The sequence below is a fragment of the Salvelinus namaycush genome, chromosome 12 (assembly GCF_016432855.1).
Source record: "Salvelinus namaycush isolate Seneca chromosome 12, SaNama_1.0, whole genome shotgun sequence".
NCBI classification, from domain to species: domain Eukaryota; kingdom Metazoa; phylum Chordata; class Actinopteri; order Salmoniformes; family Salmonidae; genus Salvelinus; species Salvelinus namaycush.
In genome coordinates this window covers 39,761,959-39,780,709 of record NC_052318.1, presented here as the reverse complement: position 1 = coordinate 39,780,709, position 18,751 = coordinate 39,761,959, and the positions used below count along the sequence as shown (strand labels likewise).

The following is an 18,751-nucleotide window of genomic DNA, read 5'->3' as shown; positions in this document are numbered from 1 at the left end:
GATCTCAAAATCCAAAACAGAGAAGATCTACTGTAAATATAACTCCACAACATCTGAGTCTTCCACTTCACCATGTCACCAGCTGTTTTTATTTTTAACTAGGCAAGTCAGTTATGAACAAATTCTTATTTACAATGGTGGCCTACCCCAGCCAAACCCTAACCCGGACGACTCTGGGCCAATTGTGGGCCGCTCTACGGGACTCCCAATCACGGCCGGTTGTGATACAGCCTGTAATCGAACCAGGGTCTGTAGTGACACCTCTACCACTGAGATGCAGTGCCTTAGACCGCTGCGCCATTCGGGAGCCCTGTAGGCCTAATGCCAAGCATAAAATCTCAATATGCAAGTAAAAGGGAATGTATTCATTCAGTACCGATCTCAAAACCCAAAGTAGAGAAGATCTAGTGTAAAGGCAACTCTCCGACATCTGAGTCGTCGACTTAACAATGTCATCAGCTGTAGGCCTAATGCCAAAAGCTCAGTGTAAATAATGTTGTGTCAACCAGAACTAGCAATAGAAGTTCAGATGAAAACATATAGCTACGGTCACTCGTGTCGTAAGACTTCATGACCTTATCCAAATCTGTCACAGGTCACTGAATCAACATTGTTCTGGAACATATTAAAGCTTTTTGTAAACTATTACTTTTAGGCATGCATGCTTCATATCTCACCTCAGACTCTCCCGCATCGTTAAGAGTGATTATACTTTCTCCCAAACACTCAACTTGACTCCTCTTAAGTGTAAGATCAGCAGGCAGGGTGTTGTCATTGTAAGATCTGACAAACTTGAAGTCACTGGTGCGTGAGCCCGTTGTCAGGTATGCATCATAATTGTAAGAACTGCGCAGAGTTCCAGCTCCATCCACCTCTGCATAGTTGGGAGGAAAATACGCGCTGGGAATGGTGACTGCTCCATCAAAAGTCATTTGAGGCTTTCTACTGCGGCAGAACCTCACGGCCAGGATAAGAATAATGAAAGTCAGGAAAAAGGTGGAGACAGAGACCAGACCAATGATCAAATAGGAAGTAAGTTTGGAACTATCTTCATAAGCCATGTCTTTCAGTTCTGGAACTTCAGCCAAGTTGTCTGATATGAGTAAATACACAACACAGGTTGTAGAGAGAGAGGGCTGTCCGTTATCTTTCACTGATATAACAAGGTTCTGCTTCATACTGTCAGATTCAGAAATGTCCCGCTGTGCCCTGATCTCTCCACTGTGGAGACCAATAGTGAAAAGTCCCGGATCAGTCGATTTCACGATCTGATATGACAGCCAAGCGTTTTGTCCAGAGTCGGCATCCACAGCTATCACCTTGGAAACCAGGGACCCCGCCAGAGCAGCTTTGGGGACCATCTCAGTCATCAAAGAGTTCCCTGCTGGAGCAGGGTATAATATCTGGGGAGAGTTATCATTCTCATCTGTTATGAAGACACCCACTGTCACGTTACTGCTGAGTGGAGGAGAACCATTGTCTCTGGCTACAACGTGGACTTTGAAGCTCCTAAACTGCTCATAATCAAATGCTCTCACTGCGTGGATCACCCCCGTGTCTCCGTTAATGGATAAAAATGAGGACACCGGAACACCATTGACACCACTAGGCAATAGAGAATAGACCACTGTGCCGTTCTGTCTCCAGTCTGGGTCTCTGGCAGTAACAGAACACATAGAGGAGCCCGGCTTGTTATTTTCAGTCACATAAGAACTGTAGGATTGTTCTTCAAACGCAGGAGGATTGTCATTCATGTCTGACACAGATAAATGAAAAGTCTTTGAGGAGGATAAAGGTGGAGTCCCCTCGTCAGTGGCAGTAATAGTTATGTTATAATCTGATATTATCTCACGGTCTAGTTCACCTGTGGTTACCAGAGAAAAGTAGTTTTTGATTGAGGGGTTTAATTTGAATGGAACATTTTGTTGAATGGAGCAGCGGACTTGTCTATTTCCCTCCGAATCTTTATCCTGTACATTAATGATGCCCACCTCTGTACCAGGTAACACGTCCTCAGGGATGGGATTTTTAAGAGATTTGATAAATATTATTGGTGCATTATCATTCACATCTTTAATATCAACAACTATGTTGACAAATGACGTCAACCCTGAATTGTCTTTGGCTTGAATACTTAATTCATAAATTGACTCCTTTTCGTAATCCATAAATCCAGCTATGTTAATTTCACCCGTTTTGGGATTAAGGGAAAATAATTGATTCATTTCATCTGAGATGGAGCCAAATCCGTACGTCACCTCTCCATTTGCCCCCTCGTCTGCATCTGTTGCCGTCACAGTAACCACTAATGACCCTATTGGAGAATTTTCAGGTACACTGACCTTATAGACATTCTGGCTAAATACAGGTTTATTATCGTTAGCATCCAACACAGTAACGTGTATGATTACAGTACCAGATCTCTGTGGAGTCCCACCGTCAACGGCAGTAAGTAATAATGATACCTCCTGTTGTCGTTCTCGATCTAGTTCCGTCTCTAACACTAACTCGCCATACTTCCCCCCACCGGGAATGGTATGAACCGCCAAACTAAAATGGTCGTTCCTTTGTATTGTGTAGCTTTGAACGGAATTCTGTCCTATATCTGCATCATGAGCCTGGTTAACCGCAAACCGAGCCCCTTTAACGGCTGACTCTGTGATATCCAACTTTATCACATCTTCTTGGAATTGTGGAGCATTATCATTAATATCTTGTACCTGCAGAATTATGTTATGTAATTCTAAGGGATTCTCCAGAACCATCTCGTATTTTAGGTTGCATGAAATCCTCCTACCGCAAAGCTGTTCCCTGTCTATTATTTCAGCAACGATCAAATCACCAGTATTCAGATCGATTTCACAATGACGTTTGCTGCTACCATCAGCATCTAAGCGAGCTTTTCGATGTAAGATTCGTTTTGCATCCAGCCCCAGATCCTTGGCTATATTTCCGATCACAGATCCGCGTTTCAGCTCCTCCGGAACAGAATAGGTCACATCTCCATAGCTGGTACGCAGTAGGAAAATAAACCAACCAAGGCAGAACATCAAGGCAGAGAATCCTTTGCATTCCATTTTCAGTTAATAAAACGTATTCCCGATGCAATGGTGTGGTAAATTATAGCGCTATCCAACCAAACGAACGTTCATAACGACTGAAAGCTAAATTCACTTGCTTATAAAATGTTAAGCAAGCGACTTTCCGTACACTGAATATATGAGATCTCCTCCCTGTAAATGACACAAATGGGTGGAGAGAAAGACTTGCAAGTTATTGCTGGTGAATAGCGGCACTCCGTGTAGTTTCACAAAAACTGCAGGAAAGCATGTTAAAGTCTCCAACCAACTGCATGAAGGAAAGGCTGCCACGCATCCGAGAACAAAAACATGATTGGGTAAATTATGTTCAAAAATAAATGTTATCACATCATGTTAAAAAATACCTTTCTAAATTCATGTTTGTGAAAACAGAATTTTCAACGAACCTCTCGCCGTCCCAGCTGAGCGCCACTGAGTCAACAACATTTAATCGAATGAAATACTGTCTGGCCTGATAAACAACGTAAAGTAACCGCAACCTTCGAAATATAAAGTCCACAATGTATTTCCAAATGTCATCGCTGGAAAAAAATATATACATTCAAAATGCACTAATTTTATAAAAAATATCTCACGCCCTCCACTTGTTGCAATTTTAGTTTGTTGTGGGGAGACAAACTGAATGCCGAAAGGGGTGCTGTCCATGGTGCTGAAATTGGCCGAAGTGTGCTGTAGGCTACTGGGTCACGTTAAAATCGGATGATGGTTTATATGTACATATTCTCAGACTACTAGTGACAAAATGGCACTGAATGAAATTAGTGAGAAGCCGTTTTGAAGAACAAAGAGTAAACTGGTGTGTAATAAGATTAGCCTAAAGCTGAGAATAACGATAAAGCCTTGCAAGAAGAGGGGGAAGAGGTATGAATAGGCTACATGAATAAAAATTTAAACTATGAAAAGAGCACAATAAGATCAACAGGAAACGGATAGTTAAACAGCTTCATGAGATATATGCACATGGTTAGTTGTACAGATACATGAGATATATGCACATGGTTAGTTGTACAGATACATGAGATATATGCACATGGTTAGTTGTACAGATACATGAGATATATGCACATGGTTAGTTGTACAGATACATGAGATATATGCACATGGTTAGTTGTACAGATACATGAGATATATGCACATGGTTAGTTGTACAGATACATGAGATATATGCACATGGTTAGTTATACAGCTTCACGATTGGATCAAAAGCATTTCAGTTTTTCACAAGCTATGAAATCTCACCTCACACTCCCCCACGGTGTTGAACGTGATAATGTTTTCTCCAAAAGGTTCATTTAGGTTGTTCATCAGTGTCTGGTCAGCAGGCAGCGTGTTGTCGTTGTAAGATCTGATAAACTTGAAGTCACTGGTGCGTGAGCCGGTTGTCAGGTATGCGTCATAATTGTTAGAACTGCGCAGAGTTCCAGCTCCATCCACCTCTGCATAGTTGGGAGGGAAATACGCGCTGGGAATGGCGACTGCTCCATCAAACAACATTCTAGGCTTTCTACTGCGGCAGAACCTCACGGCCAGGATGAGAATAATGAATGTCAGAAAAAAGGTGGAGACAGAGACCAGACCGATGATCAAATAGGAAGTAAGTTTGGAACTATCCTCATAAGCCATGTCTTTCATTTCTGGAACTTCAGCCAAGTTATCTGATATGAGTAAATATACATCACAGGTTGTAGAGAGAGAGGGCTGTCCGTTATCGTTCACTGATATAACAAGGTTCTGCTTCATACTGTCAGATTCAGAAATGTCCCGCTGTGCGGTGATCTCTCCACTGTGGAGACCAATAGTGAAAAGTCCCGGATCAGTCGATTTCACCATCTGATATGACAGCCAAGCATTCTGTCCAGAGTCAGCGTCCACAGCTATCACCTTGGAAACCAGGGACCCAGCCAGAGCAGCTTTGGGGACCATCTCAGTCATCAAGGAGTTCCCTGCTGGAGCAGGGTATAATATCTGGGGAGAGTTATCATTCTCATCTGTTATGAAGACACTCACAGTCACGTTACTGCTGAGTGGAGGAGAACCATTGTCTCTAGCTACAACGTGGACATTGAAGCTCCTAAATTGCTCATAATCAAATGCTCTCACAGCATGGATCACCCCCGTGTCTCCGTTGATGGATAAAAATGAGGACACCGGAACACCGTTGACCTCACTGTGCAATAGAGAATAGACCACCGTACCGTTCTGTCTCCAGTCTGGGTCTCTGGCAGTAACAGAACACATAGAGGAGCCCGGCTTGTTATTTTCAGTCACATAGGAACTGTAGGATTGTTCTTCAAACACAGGTGGATTGTCATTCACGTCTGACACAGATAAATTAATGATCTTTGAGGAGGATAAAGGTGGAGTCCCCTCGTCAGTGGCAATGATAGTTATGTTATAATCTGATATTATCTCTCGGTCTAATTCACTAGTTGTTACCAGAGAAAAGTAGTTTTTGATAGACGGGTTTAATTTGAAAGGAACATTTTGTTGAATGGAGACGCGGACCTGTCTATTTCCCTCCGAGTCTTTATCCTGTACATTAATGATGCCCACCTCTGTACCAAGTAAAACATTCTCAGGGATTGGATTGCTAAGTGATTTGATATATATTACTGGTGCATTGTCATTCATATCTGTAATTTCTATGACCACGTTGGCAAACGATGTCAAACCTGAGCCGTCTTTGGCTTGGATACTCAATTCATAAATCGACTCTTTTTCGAAATCCACCTGTCCTGCTATGCTGATGTCTCCAGTTTTAGGGTCAAGAGAAAACAAGTCATTCAATTCATTAGAGATAGGTCCGAATTCATACATCACGTCCCCATTTTGTCCCTCGTCAGCATCTGTGGCGGTTACAGTAACTACTACAGTGCCAAAGGGAGAATTTTCGGGCAAACTGACCTTAAAAAGGTTCTGGCTAAACACTGGAATGTTGTCATTAGCATCCAACACGGTGACATGTATAACTACTGTACCAGATCTCTGTGGAGTCCCACCGTCAATAGCAGTAAGTAACAATGTCACCTCCTGCTGTTGTTCTCGATCCAGTTCTTTCTCTAATACTAACTCGCCATATTTTACCCCACCAGGATTGGTATGCACAGCCAAACCAAAATGGCTGTTCTTTTGTAGTGTGTAGCTTTGAACAGCGTTCAGTCCTATATCTGCATCATGAGCCTGATTAACCACAAATCGGGCGCCTTTATCTGCCGATTCTCTGATCTCAAACGTAATGCGATCGTTCGCGAATTGTGGTGAATTGTCATTAATATCTTGTATCTGAAGAACGACGCGGTGTAATTCTAAAGGATTCTCGAGCACCATTTCATATTTCAATACACACGAAACCCTTCTGCCACAGATCTGCTCCCTGTCCATTCTCTCAGCAACAATCAGGTCGCCAGTGCTCAGGTTAATGTCACAATAGAGTGTGTTGCTACCATCCATTTCTAGGCGAGCTTTACGAACATACAGTCCTTTTGGATCCAGGCCAAGATCGTTGGCTATATTCCCGATCACAGATCCGCGTTTCATCTCTTCCGGAAAAGAATAGGTCACGTCTCCATAGCTGGTGCGCAGCAGGAAAAGAAACAAAGCCATGAAGAAATTCGAGGCAGTGAACGAGAATCCCTTATATTCCATTTTCAAAAAACAAAGTATATTCCAATATTATGCTGGGGTCAAGTACAAACTATTTGAAAGAGTGAAACGATAAAAGCAACTTAGTCAACAGGCCTGTCTTACGTTCGTCCAAGGGATGTGATCTTTCGCTAACCTGCACTGTTTTAAAATGAGTCTCTCCCTTTGCTTATGCAGCGGGAATGGGTTGGGAAATATATCTAATGGCTTTAGCTGGTGAAGAGCGACACATGGAGTACTTTTGCAAAACTGCAATCTCAAGTAGGCCTATAAAAAACAGAGAATAACACTATCCTGAGTGTTTCCAAATTCATAATTGTTTGTTTTGTTTTAGTATGCATAAACAACGATGTAAATACATATGGAAAATATCTCGGAAAGAAGCATACTCACATCAGCTGCCGATAGTTGATTCTCAAACAAAAAAAAACTAAAACCCAAATAACTTATCCAATGTCAAAACACTTGATTCACTTCTCAGACAAAATGCACACACACGAAATGCACACACACAAAATGCACACACACAATGCAACACCTTTATCACTATCCCTTATTTAACTCACAGCCCAACTTCAAATCCCACATATCAGTGCTTCAATGCAGTGGTGCTGTCCACACATCACGGTGCTGAAACGTGTATCCTTGAAACAGGTGTGTAGGCCTAGAATAACTGAAGTAGGCTAATAGATCAAACCAATGTAGACTGCAGTCTAACTGTGCTAGGCAATTAGTACACAATATTGATGTCTGACAGGTAGACATTGTTGAAGTGAACGAATTTCAAAAGCATACTAAAATAGTATGCTAAGCAAATGGTGAAGAAATATGCTAGTAAAAAACGAACGTAGTTATACTGATAACGGTGAAGTCGGAGGTTTACATGCACCTTAGCCAAAATACATTTAAACTCAGTTTTTCACAATTCCTGACATTTAATCCTAGTTAAAATTCCCTGTCTTAGGTCAGTTAGGATCACCACTTTATTTTAAGAATGTGAAATGTTAGAATAATAGTAGCGAGAATGATTTATTTCAGCTTTTATTTATTTCATCACATTCCCAATGGGACAGAAGTTTACATACACTAAATTAGTATTTGGTAGCATTGCCTTTAAATTGTTTAACTTGGGTCAAACGTTTTGGGTAGCCTTCCACAAGCTTCCACAATAAGTTGGGTGCATTTTGGCCCATTCCTCCTGACAGAGCTGGTGTAACTGAGTCGGGTTTGTAGGCCTCCTTGCGCTCGCACACACTTTTTCAGTTCTGCCCACACATTTTCTATAGGATTGAGGTCAGGGCTTTGTGATGGCCACTCCAATACCTTGACATTGTTGTCCTTAAGCCATTTTGCCACAACTTTGGAAGTATGCTTGGGGTCATTGTCCATTTGGAAGACCCATTTGCAACCAAGCTTTAACTTCCTGACTGATGTCTTGAGATGTTGCTTCAATATATCCACATAATTGTCCTCCCTCATGATGCCATCTATTTTGTGAAGTGCACCAGTCCCTCCTGCAGCAAAGCACCCACTCAACAGGATGCTGCCACCCCCGTGCTTCACGGTTGGGATGGTGTTCTTCAGCTTGCAATCCTCCCCCTTTTTCCTCCAAACATAACGATGGTCATTATGGCCAAACAGTTCTATTTTTGTTTCATCAGACCAGAGGACATTTCTCCAAAAAGCACGATCTTTGTCCCCATGTGCAGTTGCAAACCGTAGTCTGGCTTTTTTATGGCGGTTTTGGGGCAGTGGCTTCTTCCTTGCTGAGCGACCTTTCAGGTTATGTCGATATAGGACTCGTTTACTGTGAATATAGATTTTTTTGTACCTGTTTCCTCCAGCATGCGTCTCCTTCCTGAGCGGTATGATGGCTGCGTGGTCTCATGGTGTATATACTTGCGTACTATTGTTTGTAAAGATGAACGTTGTACCTTCAGGCTTTTGGAAATTGCTCCCAAGGGTGAACCAGACTTGTGGAGGTCTTCAATATTTTTTCTGAGATCTTGGCTGATTTCTTTTGATTTTCCTATGATGTCAAGCAAAGAGGCACTGAGATTGAAGGTAAGCTTTGAAATACATCAACAGGTACACTTCTAATTGACTCAAATTATGTCAATTAGCCTATCAGAAGCTTCTAAAGTAATGACATCTTTTTCTGGAATTTTCCAAGCTGTTTAAAGGCACAGTCAACTTAGTGTATGTAAACTTCTGACCCACTGGAATTGTGATACAGTGAATTATAAGTGAAATAATCTGTCTGTAAACAACTGTTAGAAAAATGACTTGTGTCATGCACAAAGTAGATGTCCTAACCGACTTGCCAAAACTACAGTTTGTTAACAAGAAATTTGTGGAGTGGTTGAAAAACGAGTTTTAATGACTCCAACCTAAGTGTAAGTAAACTTCCGACTTCAACTGTAAGTAAACTTCCGACTTCAACTGTAAGTAAACTTCCGACTTCAACTGTAAGTAAACTTCCGACTTCAACTGTAAGTAAACTTCCGACTTCAACTGTAAGTAAACTTCCGACTTCAACTGTAAGTAAACTTCCGACTTCAACTGTAAGACTGTATGACGTTGTCAAAAGGTGGAGAAGGAAAACGCTTTGTGCAGACTTTTTAAGGCATTTCTGTATGCAGGCTTCATTTCTCACATCAGACTGCCCCGCATCTTTAAGAGTGAGCATACTTTCTCCCAAACACTACATTTGACACCTCTTCACTGTAAGATCAACAGGACGCGTACTGTCATTGTAAGATCGCACAAACTTGAAGTCATTGGTGTGTGAGCCCATTGTCAGGTATACATCATAATTGTAAGAACTATGCAGAGTTCCAGTTCCATCCACCTCTGGATAGTTGGGAGAGAAATACGCGCTGGGAATGGCGACTGGTCCATCAAACAACACTCTAGGCTTTCTCCTGTGACAGAACCTCACGGCCAGGATGACAATAATGAAAGTCAGGAAAAAAGTGAAACAGAGACCAGTGCAATGATCAGAGATGAAGATAGAACTATCCTAATAAGAAATGTATTTCAGATCTGGAACTTCAAACAAGTTATCTGATATGAGTAAATATACATCACAGGTTGTAGAGAGAGATGGCTGTCCGTTATCTTTCACTGATATAACAAGGTTCTGCTTCATACTGTCAGATTCAGCTAGACAGATTACCAGGACGTGTACACAGAGCATGCGCGGACCAACTGGCAAGTGTCTTCACTGATATTTTCAACCTCTCCCTGACAGAGTCTGTAATACCTACATGTTTCAAGGAGACCACCATAGTCCCTGTGCCCAAGAAAGCAAAGGTAACCTGCCTAAATTACTAACGCCCTGTAGCACTCACGTCGGTCGCCATGAAATGCTTTGAAAGGCTGGTCATGGCTCACATCAACACCATCATCCTGGAAACCCTAGACCTGATGCAATTTGCATACCGCCCCAACAGATCCACAGATAACACAATCTCAATCGCACTCCACACTGCCTTTTCCAACCTGAACAAAAATAACACCTATGTGAGATTGCTGTTCATTGACTACAGCTCAGCGTTCAACCCAATAGTGCCCATCACTAAGCTAAGGACCCTGGGACTAAATTCCTCCCTCTGCATCTGGATCCTGGACTTCCTGACGGTTGCCCCCAGGTGGTAAGGGTAGGAAAAAACACATCTGTCACGCTGATCCTCAACAAGCGGGCCCTTCAGGGGTGCGTGCTTAGTCCCCTCCCGTACTCCCTGTTCACCCACGACTGCATGGCCAAGCACGACTCCAACACCATCATTAAGTTTACTGATGAGACAACAGTGGTAGGCCTGATCACCGACAACAATGAGAAAGCCTATAGGGAGGAGGTCAGAGACCTGGCAGTGTAGTGACAGGACAACAACCTCTCCCTCAACGTGAGCAAGACAAAGGAGCTGATCGTGTACTACAGGAAAAGGAGGGCCGCCCCATTTACATCGACAGGGCCGTAGTGGAGCGGGTCGAGAGTTTCAAGTTCCTTGATGTCCACATCACCAACAAACTATCATTGTCCAAACACCCCAATACAGTTGTGAAGAGGGCACGACAACACATTTTCTCCCTCAGGGGGCTGAAAAGATTTGGCATGGGTCCCCAGAACCTCAAAAAGTTCCACAGCTGCACCATCGAGAGCATCCTGACCAGTTGCATCACTGTCTGGTACGGCAAGTGCTCGGCATCCGACCCGTAAGGCACTACAGAGGGTAATGCGTAAGGCCCAGTACATCCCTGGGGCCAAGCTTCCTGCCATCCAGGACCTATAAACTAGGCGGTGTTAGAAGAAGGCCCCAAAAAATTGTAAAAGACTCCGGTCACCCAAGTCATAGACTGTTCTCTCTGCTATCGCACTGCAAGCGGTACGGGATCGCCAAGTCTAGGTCCAAAAGGCTCCTTACCAGCTTCTACCCCTAAGCCATAAGTCTGGTGAACATTTAATCAAATGACCACCCGGACTATTTAAACGGACCCCCCCCACAGGCTTAGACTTTTAGAGGTTTAAGGGAAAATAATGTATGCACTCCATCTGAGATGGAGCCAAATCTCTATGTCACCTCTTCACTTGCCCCCTCATCTCCATCTGTTGCCATCACAGCAACCACTCACAAACCTATTGGAGAATTTTCAGGTACACTGACTATATAGACATTCTGGCTAAACACTAGTTTATTATTGTTAGCATCCAACACAGTAACGTGGATAACTACAGTACCAGATCTCTGTGGAGTCCCTCCGTCAACTGCAGTAAGTAACAATGTCACCTTGTGCTCTTCTTCTCTATCCAGCTCTTTCCCTAACACTAAGATGAAATGCTCTTTCTTTTGTATCATGTAGCTTTAAACTGTATTCAGTCTTATATCTGCATCATGAGCCTGGTTAACCGCAAACCAGGCCCCTTTCATCCTTAAGAGTCTATTGACGCACCCGTACGTCAATCTAAGTAACATAGTAAAAAAATCCCCATCAAAACGTGTACATTTAAGATAGAGATATCTGGATGGGCTGCATCTCAATCCACCGTCTCAATCCACCGGATCTGCCCATATGCTGGCCGAGCTACAGCAGTGTTTGTCAGACCATGAGACATCCCAGAAATCAATCTTCTTACGAAAACATCTGTAGCGTCCGAATGGTTATGACCACTCTAAGGAACGATGAGACTCTCACGTACACGATGGTCTTCTCTGTTTTGCTATATGACCCCCACAAGGATCACTGGACTCGTCTGAAGATAACGCACACAAATTAATGGAAGTATGGAGATAGTTTTGTGCCAACAAAAAAGGGGTTAAATATATTTTTTAAATACATTACCAGTCAAAAGTTAGGACACACCTACTCATTCAAGCGTTTTTCTATATTTTTACTATTTTCTACATTGTAGAATAATAGTGAAGACATCAAAACTATGAAATAACACATATGGAATCATGTAGTAAGCAAAAAACTGTTATAAAAATCTAAATGCATTTTATATTTGAGATTCTTCAAAGTAGCCACCCTTTGCCTTGATGACACGTTTGCACACTCCGGACTTCGACATTGCTCATCCTAATATTTCTATATTTCTTAATTACATTATTTTACTTTTTAGATTTGTGTGTATTGTTGTGTATTGTTAGATACTACTGCACTGTTGGAGCTAGGAACACAAGCATTTCGCTACACCCGCAATAGCATCTGCTAAATATGTGTATGAGACCAATAACATTTGATTTGATTTGAAGAAGTATGAATGCTCTGACTTCTGTGTAGGTCACATTGCTGTATATTCTGTATGGTCACTGCAGACTGTGGATTGACTATAAATCGGCTTTAAACCAGCAGGGTTGGCACATAGAACTGAACCAACAGACTACAACGGATTTCTCAATAATTCTCTACCTTAGTTGAAGTTGCTGAATGAAGCTGTTCTTGATAAAGTGCTTGCTAAGTGGTCAAAATGTAAATGTCCAAATGTATGTTTGCAAAGCATGCTGGGTATTATTCTAATGAGCTCTGCCCCCCCAAAAAGACAAACTCTTTGACCAAACTAAATTTGGTCAGATGATTTCTACATTAATTCATCTGATTCACATCAAGTTCCACCGAGTTAAGTAAATTCTACAAGAGACAATTACATTCTGCCATAAAACATTAATTGATTGTGTTGAAATATGAAGGGCAAATTTTTTTTAAACATTTGTGTAGCTGTTTTCAGTAGGAAAATATAAAAACTAAGGCATAACATTGAGGCAGAGAATCCTTTGTTTTCCATTTTCAGTTAATAAAACGTGTTCCCGATGTAATGGTGTGGTAAATTACAGCACTATTCAACCAAATAAACCTTTTTAACAAGTGAAAGCAAAATCTACTAGCCTATAAAATGTTAAGCAAGTGACTTCTCTACACTGAACATATGAGGTCCCCTTCCTGTAAATTACACAAATAGGGGGAGAGAAAGACTTAAAAGCTTTTTTGCTGGTGAATAATGACACTCCATGTAGTTTGTAGAATATCATGTTTAAAGGACACCCCCAAAAAGAATTTGCCACCACTATTTCTTCAAAATTTCCTGTCCTAGAGAGGAAATACACGATTAGGTTCCACCTCTGAAGAATGACAAAGGCTACTTATACATATTCAACAATTGGGTGTGGGAATTTCCACGTGGAGTTGAGTAACATCAACAAATAGGACACTGACAGCTGTCAGTGTAGCTAGCTAGCATGCTAACCTTATTTAGCTAGCTAGCTATACTATATATACAAAAGTATGTGGACACCCCTTCAAATCAATGGATTTGGCTATTTCAGCCACACCTTTGCTGACAGGTGTAGAAAATTGAGCACACAGCCATGCAATCTCGACAGGCAAACATTGGCAGTAGAATGGCCTCACTGGAGAGCTCAGTGACTTTCAACATGGCACCGTCATAGGATGCCACCTTTCTAACAAGTCAGTTCCTAAAATGTCTGCCCTGCTAGAGTCGCTCTTGTCAACTGAAAGTGCTGTTGTTGTGAAGTGGAAAAGTCTAGGAGCAACAACAGCTCAGCCGCGAAGTGGTAGGCCACACAAGCTCACAAAACGGGACCACTGAATGCTGAAGTGCTAAAAATTGTCTGTCCTCGGTTGCAACAATCATGACCGAGTTCCAAACTGCCTCTGAAAGCAACTTCAGCACAATAACTGTTCGTCGGGAGCTTCATGAAATGGGTTTCCATGGCCGAGCAGCTGTACACAAGCCTAAGATCACCATGCATAATGCCAAGCATCGGCTGGAGTGGACTCCGAAGCAGTGGAAACGCCTTCTCTGGAGTGATGAATCACGCTTCACTATCTGGCAGTCCGATGGACAAATCTGGGTTTGGCAGATGCCAGGAGAATGCTACATGCCCCAATGCATAGTGTCAACTGTAAAGTTTGGTGGAGTAGGAATAAAGTTCTGCCGCTGTTTTTCATGGTTCAGGCCCCTTAGTTCCACTGACAGGAAATCTTAACGCTACAGCATACAATGACATTCTAGACAATTCTGTGCTTTCAACTTTGTGGCAACAGTTTGGGGAAGGCCCTTTCCTGTTTCAGCATGAAAATGCCTCCGTGAACAAAGCGAGGTCCATACAGAAATGATTTGTCGAGATCGGTGTGGAAGAACTTGATTGGCCTACACAGAGCCCTGACTACAACACCGACCCCATGAATTGGAACAGCGACTGAGAGACAGGCCTAATCTCCAAACATCAGTACCCGACCTCACTAAAGCTCTTGTGGCTGAATGGAAGCAAGTCCCCCCAGCAATGTTCCAACATCTAGTGGAAAGCCTTCCCAGAGGAGTGGAGGCTGTTATAGCAGTAAAGGGGGACCAACTCCATATTAATGCTTTTGGAATGAGATGATCGACAAGCAGGTGTCCACATACTTTTGGTAATGTAGTGTATCTTGCTAACTTTATCTAGCTAGCTAATATTATCCGTTGTTGTCTTTTTTATATTTTTACTAATCAATATTCAAAATATTATCCAGCTGGCTCTATTGCTGGTTCTGGAGCTGGATTTGTCATATGGATTGATTTATGGAAAACTAAACTACAGGCCCATATCTGAGTTCACCATCTATTGTTATCTCCAAGGTTTTGGCATCTTCCATAAAATCTGCCATAGTTAGATAGAATAATAGGCGGCAGGTAGCCTAGCGATTAAGAGTGATGGGCCAGTAACCGAAAGATTGCTGGTTCGAATCCCTGAGCCGACTAGGTGAAAAATCTGTTGATGTGCCCTTGAGCATGTCACTTAACCCTAATTGCTCCTGTAAGTTGCTACGATAGTTACACAGGTTCATAGAGTAGGCTATGCACATGGTTAGTTGTACAGCTTCATGAGATATATGCACATGGTTAGTTGTACAGCTTCATGAGATATATGCACATGGTTAGTTGTACAGCTTCATATATGCACGTGGGTAGTTGTACAGCTTCATATATGCACATGGTTAGTTGTACAGCTTCATATATGCACGTGGGTAGTTATACAGCTTCATATATGCACAACTGGATTAAAAGCATTTCAGTTTTTCACAAGCTATGAAATCTTACCTCACACTCCCCCACGGTGTTGAACGTGATAATGTTTTCTCCAAAAGGTTCATTTAGGTTCTTCTTCAGTGTCTGGTCAGCAGGCAGCGTGTTGTCATTGTAAGATCTGACAAACTTGAAGTCACTGGTGCGTGAGCCCGTTGTCAGGTATGCATCATAATTGTAAGAACTGCGCAGAGTTCCAGCTCCATCCACCTCTGCATAGTTGGGAGGGAAATACGCGCTGGGAATGGCGACTGCTCCATCAAACAACATTCTAGGCTTTCTACTGCGGCAGAACCTCACGGCCAGGATGACAATAATGAAAGTCAGGAAAAAGGTGGAGACAGAGACCAGACCAATGATCAAATAGGAAGTTAGTTTGGAACTATCTTCATAAGCCATGTCTTTCAGTTCTGGAACTTCAGCCAAGTTGTCTGATATGAGTAAATATACAACACAGGTTGTAGAGAGAGAGGGCTGTCCGTTATCTTTCACTGATATAACAAGGTTCTGCTTCATACTGTCAGATTCAGAAATGTCCCGCTGTGCCCTGATCTCTCCACTGTGGAGACCAATAGTGAAAAGTCCCGGATCAGTCGATTTCACGATGTGATATGACAGCCAAGCGTTTTGTCCAGAGTCAGCATCCACAGCTATCACCTTGGAAACCAGGGACCTCGCCAGAGCAGCTTTGGGGACCATCTCAGTCATCAAGGAGTTCCCTGCTGGAGCAGGGTATAATATCTGGGGAGAGTTATCATTCTCATCTGTTATGAAGACACTCACTGTCACGTTACTGCTGAGTGGAGGAGAACCATTGTCTCTGGCTACAACGTGGACTTTGAAGCTCCTAAACTGCTCATAATCAAATGCTCTCACAGCATGGATCACCCCCGTGTCTCCGTTGATGGATAAAAATGAGGACACCGGAACACCGTTGACCTCACTGGGCAATAGAGAATAGACCACTGTGCCGTTCTGTCTCCAGTCTGGGTCTCTGGCAGTAACAGAACACATAGAGGAGCCAGGCTTGTTATTTTCAGTCACATAGGTGCTGTAGGATTGTTCTTCAAACACAGGAGGATTGTCATTCACGTCTGATACAGATAAATTAATGATCTTTGAGGAGGATAAAGGTGGAGACCCCTCGTCAGTGGCAGTGATAGTTATGTTATAATCTGAAATTATCTCACGGTCTAGTTCACTAGTTGTTATCAGAGAATAGTAGTTTTTGATTGAAGGGTTTAATTTGAAAGGGACATTTTGTTGAATGGAGCAGCGGACCTGTCTATTTCCCTCTGAATCTTCATCTTGTAAATTTATGATTCCCACCTCTGTACCAGGTAACACATTCTCAGGGATGGGATTGTTAAAGGATTTGATCAATATCACTGGTGCATTGTCATTTAAGTCAGTGATTTCTATCATTACTTTTGCATTGCCAGCTAAGCCAGACCCATCTTTAGCCTGGACACGCACGTCGTATTCTGTATTTTCTTCATAATCTATGGGACCCTGCACTTTAATCTCGCCAGTGTTTTTGTCGATGGAAAACAGTTTAGCTGCTTTATCGGAAATGCGATTGAACTCATATGACACTTCTCCATTTGCTCCCTCGTCTTCATCACTAGCACTAACTGCAACTACAACAGCCCCTGTTGGAGAATTTTCAGGCAAACAGACTTTATACACTGTCTGACTAAACACTGGTTTATTATCGTTCGCATCCAACACAGTGACGTGTATAACTACAGTACCAGATCTCTGCGGAGTCCCACCATCAACAGCAGAAAGTAACAACGTCACCTCTTGTTGTTGTTCTCGATCTAGCTCTTTTTCTAACACTAACTCGCCGTATTTACCTCCATCTGAGCTCGTTTGAACGTCCAAAATAAAATAGGCATTCCTCTCCAGTGAATAGCTTTGTATACCATTTAATCCTATGTCAGAGTCATGAGGTTCATCCAAGGGATATCTTGCGCCTTTGACAGCAGATTCCCGAATTTCTAGATCAATACGTGCATTGGGAAACCGTGGTGAATTGTCATTTATATCTTGGACTTGCACATTAATACGATGTAATTCCAGAGGTTTTTCCAGCACAAGCTCGTATTTTAAAGAACAAGAAACCTTCGGTCCACACAGCTCCTCCCTGTCTATTGTTTCAGCCACAATTAATTCTCCAGTATTCACATTAATGTCACAGTAACGTTGACGACTGCCATCCATATCCAAACGAGCTTTACGACCTGAAAGTCTCTTAGCATCCAGCCCCAGATCCTTAACTAGATTTCCGATCACAGATCCGCGCTTCATCTCCTCTGGAATTGAATAGCTCAAGTCTCCATTGCTGATGCGCATCAGGCAATGACAAAAAGCCAGACGGAACAAAAAGGTAAAAAACGAAAATCCTGTGTACCCCATTCTGGATGATTAAAACCAATTGTTAACATAAGAGTTCAAAACGAGTCGAAATGATACTGTAACGTAAGAGTACAATATTAGCCTCTCAAAAGGAATAGCAAAACGATTGTTATCCGACTGCTCTTCGGTGAAAGTGATGCAATATAGCCTATTACTCTTGAATAGTCCAATGGTGGGTGGAGAAAAGCATGCAATTCTATTTATGGTAAACAGCGACATCCTGAGTTCTTACAGAAAACAGCAGTCACAATACAAACAGTTCTACGTCATTTATCATCTTGGTCAATATTTCCCCCCTTTTTGAGTTGTGCGAAGTATGACGAACGTTTCGTGTAGCTTAGCAAGAGAAGAGAGGAAAACCAATAGTTGTGCGCAATCAACTCCTAATCATAAATGAGAAGATATGAAAAGTAAATTCAATATTTCCATACTTTTGCCACTGTCTGACTATTCATGTATTGCCGAATAACAAAAATAAATAAAAAGATAAGCTATATCAACCGTCCACATAAAATTCAACTATGACTAATCCGTATTATTAATCACACCCAGCAATTATATGTCCACTATACTCTAAGGCAGTGGTCACCAACCGGTCGATCTCCAAGCCATTTCTAGTCGATGCCAAACATTTCTGTAAAAAATCCAACGATAAAGCCTTGTATTCCTCTTTTTTTTAAAGTCTCGGGCTGTTGGTGGTAGGTGCAGCCAATTCATCAGCCCTGCGCGCCGGGTAGGCAAACTGTTGCCATTTCATGTGTCTGAAGGTACCAACTCTGTCATTCCGGTGGGCCTGGAGAGGAAATCAAGTGCATTATGCCACCGCTGGCCAATAAGATTGCTAAGATGACCGAGACTGCAGCAACATAGCAGGCATAAAAGAAAGCTACGGCAAAATTGATACTGTGAGATTTCTAAACGTTTAAAACCATGACTAGAGAGACTGTCAACGAATACAGCAAAGAGCTGCTGTTTTTAATGAGTGAGTTCATGTTTAAGTTCT

At 42.3% G+C, this 18,751-nt stretch overlaps 2 protein-coding genes across 10 annotated transcripts in view; both read right to left on the bottom strand.

Moving 5' to 3' along the window:
* Window positions 1–18,751, bottom strand: part of LOC120057213 (protocadherin beta-16-like) — a 140,089-nt gene that overhangs the window by 78,952 nt on the left and 42,386 nt on the right. For 2 of the 9 annotated variants that reach the window (XM_039005724.1, XM_039005734.1), the window contains exon 1: window positions 4,341–6,852. The exons of 5 other annotated variants lie outside the window; for them this stretch is intronic. In XM_039005724.1, the coding sequence (XP_038861652.1) occupies window positions 4,341–6,746 (2,406 nt within the window). In that variant the 5' untranslated portion in view covers window positions 6,747–6,852. Of the gene's footprint in view, window positions 1–677; window positions 3,169–4,340; window positions 6,853–18,751 lie in introns of those variants that run through there. 2 more of the 9 variants (XM_039005729.1, XM_039005737.1) reach the window with 1 other exon arrangement.
* LOC120056709 (protocadherin gamma-A11-like) lies at window positions 15,322–17,867 on the bottom strand. The gene has a single exon (XM_039004912.1). It carries the CDS (start codon window positions 17,746–17,748, stop codon window positions 15,322–15,324), a length of 2,427 nt encoding a protein of 808 aa, XP_038860840.1. The 5' UTR covers window positions 17,749–17,867.